We start from the raw sequence: 5947 nt of genomic DNA, 5'->3' as shown, positions 1-5947 counted from the left end.
GTGTCAATGCCATGTGCCCATCTAATGATAGAGCCAGTGCAGCTCCAATGTGTACGCTTATCTGTAGCGGGCTATCCGATGCATCTGCAAGTTTCAGTAGCTGAAGGACTACTAAAAAAAAGTACACCAATTCTCGCTAAAGGGGACCATGAGGCGATGCGAAGCCGGAGCACATGCACGATCGCATTCCGTTGGCGTTCTTTAGGCATGCTAACGACCTCAGGTCGTGGAACGCGAAGAGGAACGCTATGCGCGTCTTGTCTTCCCTCTAGCCTGGCCGTTAATTCTCACAGGGCGAGCGGTGAACGCAGTCGGCAGGCGTGCGAGAGGGGGGCAGCGTAGGAGAGGAGAGAGAGGGGGAGGGGACGCGCATGCGCTGGTGCTCATCGCGGCATTGCGCAGGAGAGAATTTCGGCATGTCTAGCCCGCGTTTCAGAGGAAGAGTGGAGAGGGGGAGGAAAGGGCAGGGGAGAGGGGGAGAGTGTGAGTGGAGAGGGTATGCGCATGCGCAGTAAGGGTGGTCACGCCACACACCACCACCACCACCGGATTGAACTCCGCCATAAGATACTTCGCATCTAACTGGTGCGACCACCTCAGGCGCGACCAAGTAACACGAAGCAGAGAGTGGTTATCCCTTGCCTTCATAAGGTGGCACACAACCTCAAACGAATCGCTCAGAAGTCACACGTTCCCACTGCTTTCTCTTGTTGGTCTCTTTGTGTAGGTTAACTCAACCAGACAGAGCTATCGACGAAGAAGATTCTTTAGCAAAGAAACACCGAGCGCCTTTTCAAGACTGCGCAGAAGGCGTAGTTTATTCTATACCGCTAAGTTGTGGTAAACATTACATCGGCCAAACGGCCCGATGTATCAATGAAAGGTCCCGAGAGCATGCCAGCAATGTCACAAAAAGACAGGGAGGCCTTCTCGCTCTGCATTGTAATGACTGCACGTGCAAACCAGTCTTTCAGGAAGCTGACGTGGTTTGTAAACATAGAAATAAATATGTACAAGAAATAATTGAAGCAGAGATGATTCAATGGTTAGGCAACAAATGTGGCAACAAAAGCCACCTAGAACAGGTTAAGGCCTGCGCACTCCCTCCGTGACGTCACGCGCCTTGCCCGAGTGGGCCGCGCCTCGCGAAAAAGTTTGTCTGCTAGCCGCCCAGGCTCTACTCACTTCCATGCGCTAGACGTGTGTGGGGTTGCCTGACACAAGTCGCAGTGGTAATCACATATATGTACTTTTCACTCAAGCATGCAGATGTAAACTCGAGGGCAAGGTATGTCAAACTAAGACATGCTAAAGGAAGCTTTGATTATTGTGCCCGAAAGCCGTAGTGTTAGAAGCGTGTCAGACTACGGTATGGCGTCTTTCGATTTCCTTGATTAAAGAGAAATAAACTACGATCAAATATATTTCATGCAGACTGCATCATTTATTTATTCTGAGGCGAATTTTCAAGCCGTTAAAGGTAGCTTAATTAAGCGTCTTCAGTTTTCTCTTCAGTGCTGCACCCTTCTTTGCCGCCGTTAACTTGTCGGTTTTCATTTGGACGTAGTTTTTCAGTAAAGTGTTGGTGGCTGCCCACAATATGTTATGAAGCACTGTGTCTGGATGGTGCCCTTTGCATCAAATGTCCAAATCTTCATTGTCAATTAAGAAGTGCTTCACCACACTGAGAAGAAGCTGCCTTTGGTGCCATGCTGCATGAAAGCGGGCGATGTTCTCTTTCGAGGTTAGCTTTTCTAGCACGAGTTGTGTGTGAAGAACAGCACTGATTACTACTGGTTGGGGAAACTTGAGGGCCCCTCTTGTGAGGCATTCGATTAGCATATCATCTCCCATTGGCATATTCCTATCTCGTCTCGTGATGTTGGCCGCACAATCTTCACAGGAAATTTTTCTGAGAGCGGCGTGGGCGCAGTAACCTGCAATATACACTACTGCAGGCAAGCTTTCCTCTTTTGATTTCACGTCCTCTTCGGTCACCTTGATGCCATATTCTTCTATCACCTTGGCTGCATCAAACACAATGCTGCTCGGCTGGGACAGTTCTTTCATGTCTGGACATACCAGCGAGTTTTGAAGCCTCAGTTTGGCTTCTGATTCAAATATTTGTTCGACGGAAATATGGTAGTTGGATCCAGATAGCCGACGGTAACGACCAAACCTCTCCTCGAGGCTGTCTGTCTGAAATTTTCCAAGCAAGACATATTCAAAACGTAGCTCCTCCAGGCAATACCGGCTGACTTCAATCAAGGAGTACGATGTGAGACGTAGTGCCGAGTGCGTCTCTGTGGTTAGCAGTCCTGCACGGCCAGTGCCAACCTTCAAGTTTTCCCAAGTGACAAGCCAGTCCACAAACGTATTAAGAAACTGCAGCTGCATGTCCTCCATACTTCTTACGGGTGCTTGAAGAGGATTTCTTAGGCGCTTGCCTTTCGATGGTGTTTTGGTGTTCACAACGCACCACCACTTGTGTATTAATTCAATAAATTCGGCAGTTTCTCGGGCAGAACTCAAACCAAGCTTTGCACCATAAGTTTTGAGTGCTTCTGCAATGAATGGACTCATCGCTTTCAGTGCTAATTTCACGTTTTGTCTTTCGAGGTTGGAGGGGTTCAAAGCCTTGTAGGTAAGTCCGTATCCAAGCTTCGAGAGATTGTGCTGCTCGGAAGCGTACAGTTCACGAAGTGTCATCAAATGTTGCTTTCTTCACTTGCACCTGCGATGTCGTACTTGAAAATTCGGGATAAAAAATTGAACAGCCTTCATTTTTCTGGTTCAACCAGTTGTTACGGATGCACTTTAATAAATGCACGGTATCGACAACAAAAAATAGCGGCCTTGAATTGTCTGCTAGATGTGGGTACACAATGTCTATTGTTTTGTTTTTTGGAAAAAACGACATGACTTTTCGGTTCACAGCGTTGTTATCAGTGATAACGGCAATTACTGTAAGTCCTGCTTTTTCAAGACCCAAAATTACTTTGTTCAAGATGTTGTGCAAATGGCTGGCTTCAATGCTGAAAACAGGGAGGATGTGTACCACATCTTTGTGCGCAGAAAGCAACGAATTTGTCATGAACACGTGTGTTGTTTTTGCTGCTTCAGAGGAATTTGATGCCGTCCCTGTCAGTGAGCCGCCCTTATACTCAAAATATTGCTAGATGTGGATTTCATCTAACATGAGCGTTACGACTCTTTCATGCGGCTTTAGAAGGCTCACCTTTTTTGTAATGTACTGCAAAAAGCCTTCATCGCTTTGTTCGTTTGCAGGACTTACATTGTACTTGGTGCACAGCCTTAATATTGTGGAAGGATGAGGTAACATTAATTTCCCAGTGTTGCGAACAAATTTGTATGCGTGAGGAGAGATCGTCTGAACAATGCTTGCTAGTATAAGAAGATCTGAAGAATATCTCACAGGTCCTCGCTCTTTAAGTAGAAGGCGCAACTGTTCCTTCAGAAACTCGAGTGCTTCTATTTTCTCTTCTGGCAGGAGGTCACCATTAGACAGGTCATCAAGAAGAGAAAAAATAATGTGGAAGCAGGCTTTCAACTTTTCTTCTTTTTCACAGACGTCTGGAGCATTGAAATGCTCCACACTTTTAAGAATAGTCTGCAAGCTCCGAATGTCCTCCAGTTTTTCTGGAATGCCAACATCAGCAATGCACAGCTTCATCTTTTTCCAGTAGGCAGAAATGTGCAACGCGTCGGAAACAACCACCGAACGTTCAACCTCTGGAGGTAGTGTGTTGCTCTGAATATGTAAAAACATAATAGCAGCTTCCGTGCTGCTCACTATCCAATAGTCGGACAACTTAAGTTCTGAGAGTTGTGACACGAGCTGCTCGAAAGATGCCACCCTATTTTTGCGTTCATCCTCTTCGTGCGAAGAAAGCGACATCTGAATGACCTTTTGTAGCTGGTCTGCCTCACGGCGCTTCCGTTTTGAGTCAGGCTCCTCGCGAACCGGAGCACGGTCGGATAGGTAAGCGGGGCTGTTAGGAAACATTGTCGGCACTGCATCTTCGGTTAGTCGAGTAAGGCTCATCGGAACTTCTATAGTCCTTCCGTTGCTATACGTGTAAGTAGTGGTAGTCCTCAAATACTCTGCTTTGAAATGAAGTTCGCAGACCTGCGATATGCAAAAGCAAAAAGAATGTTTTAAAATATTTTAGCAACATTTCAGACATGTTTTTCTGCCTGAATTACTTTATAGAACGTTATAATTAGCAAGGATTGAGGTCTATAGTGACGCTGCTCAGTAATCCATTGCACTAACACAGGTCTGCGACACAGAATTGGCTTTATGCAGGCCCGTAGCCAGGGGGGGGGGGGGCTCGAAGTCTTCATGATAAATGGTGTTTTACCGAAAATAATTAATGAAAATAGGCGTTCTCAATTTGTCAAGGCTTTCAGCAAGTGCCCCCCCCCCCCCCGAAAAAAGATTTTTGGCTACGGGCCTGGCTTTATGTGAAGATTTATTGGTACAAATCTTAAATTCTTACCTTCGGATCACGCAGAGTATCGATGTCAACGTCTTCCCGACGAATAGCGCGTTTCCATTTTATCCTGCGGTGGTCTTTAGGGAAGGAAAACAAGCGGACCTTCGGTCCACCGTCATAATTTCCACGACAGTTGGGCACGCAGCAGCGGCCCATCCTGCGAACTTCCTGGTAATTTCACGTCACGAAACTTCACTGCTTGCACTCCAAATAACACAGATAGGGTCAAGACTTGCACAAATCTCCAAAGCACGTCCACCAGCACTATTTCCAAATTCTTGTGCAGCGTAGCACCTCGCTGTGGCAGGCCCAAACAAGTTCTAACAGGCTCGCCCTAACGAAAGGAGTGACTGACTCTGCATTCCCCAACCGGTCCTCACCTTGCCCACCAGTTCGTCGGGCTAGGTGTGGTGACGTCAGACAGGGAAACGAAGGGAGTGAAGAGGCCTTGAAAATTCTAGGAGGCGCTGGCTAGGGTCAATCCATCGTGTACGTCATCCCCTCATTCTCTTGGCGCCCGCGCGCATGAAGAGCAAGCAGCGTTCAGCTTGAAATTTGGCCCATTTCGGCGGCGCGTAGCGTTGCAGTTTGGCAGACGTGATCGTGAACACCCAGTGGATGTATTGCGGTCGTGAGCTAAATAATGCCAAATCTGATGAGGGGCCCTTTAAAGTGCCTGCCGGGCTACATTAGGAAACGCTTCCTTTTCACGGCGATAAGGTTAAAGAACCATTGGAATAAAGCATAAGGTTCGTTTAGAAAACACGTTTAGGTGCCCAAAAGGTAAGGCAGGCAAATGATAAGTATAAGGTTGGTTTATGAACACAGCCGAAGTCCCGCGGAGAAGGCCACCTCGAGCGGCGATGAGACCAAGGTCGACGCTCGTGCAATGGGGACAGAAAGAGCGTTCACGGCACAAACGCACACGTCTGTGAAGGCGCAGCAACGCTGTGCCAGCGTTCCAACGTGGTCGTTGCGTGGGCATGTTCAGACATATTTCTGGGACTGCGTTCCCTGCACACTCACTTTGGCGATCCTCTTCTCTCGCAGTGGCACAAAGGAAGTGACGTGGCGCTTCATTAGCAATTTCTCGCGGTGAATAAAGAATTAAGCGTGGCTATTCCATCGAAACCGAATAAGCGGAGCTGGGGGAGGCCCAGCAAAAGTTAGATTATGCAAGAGCGGCTAACCTAGCTCCGCTGGTCTTTGCCCTCTGTAATAGCACACCCACGCCTGATTTTTTTAACACAAAAATGTTTTATGCCAGGTTCCACCAATACTTTCATGTCGTATTTTCGTCACGGAAATAAGTGAGCAAAATGAATGCCATCAAATGGCAAAGAAAAAAACTATAAGAGAAAGTTCCGTTAATAGGAGTCGAATCCACGACCTTCGGTCCGCGACGATGCCTGCCGGGCGTTAAGCCC

The 5947-nt window shown here is 47.5% G+C and overlaps 1 protein-coding gene and 1 pseudogene across 1 annotated transcript; both read right to left on the bottom strand.

The window, feature by feature from the left end:
* Positions 1–1420: 1420 nt before the first annotated feature.
* On the bottom strand, positions 1421–2570 carry LOC119404359 (uncharacterized; annotated as a pseudogene).
* A 35-nt stretch (positions 2571–2605) lies between these two features.
* LOC119405801 (uncharacterized) lies at positions 2606–4992 on the bottom strand. The gene is made up of 2 exons (XM_049418850.1): positions 4524–4992; positions 2606–4150 (listed from the first exon to the last, which is right to left on the bottom strand). The coding sequence occupies exons 1-2, from the start codon at positions 4674–4676 to the stop codon at positions 3176–3178; spliced, it is 1128 nt and encodes a 375-aa protein (XP_049274807.1). The 5' UTR covers positions 4677–4992; the 3' UTR covers positions 2606–3175.
* Between the last annotated feature and the right edge of the window lie 955 nt (positions 4993–5947).

This window comes from Rhipicephalus sanguineus, chromosome 9 (assembly GCF_013339695.2).
Source record: "Rhipicephalus sanguineus isolate Rsan-2018 chromosome 9, BIME_Rsan_1.4, whole genome shotgun sequence".
NCBI classification, from domain to species: domain Eukaryota; kingdom Metazoa; phylum Arthropoda; class Arachnida; order Ixodida; family Ixodidae; genus Rhipicephalus; species Rhipicephalus sanguineus.
The sequence above is the reverse complement of the archived record's forward strand: the minus strand, read 5'-3'. Positions and strand labels throughout refer to the sequence as shown.

Bases quoted from the DNA above. Each gene is read 5' to 3' on its own strand.
- LOC119405801 (XM_049418850.1), bottom strand. From the start codon at position 4,676: ATGGGCCGCTGCTGCGTGCCCAACTGTCGTGGAAATTATGACGGTGGA. The intron at 4,151-4,523 runs GTAAGAATTTAA...TGCATATCGCAG, and splicing joins ATACTCTGCGTGATCCGAAG to GTCTGCGAACTTCATTTCAA.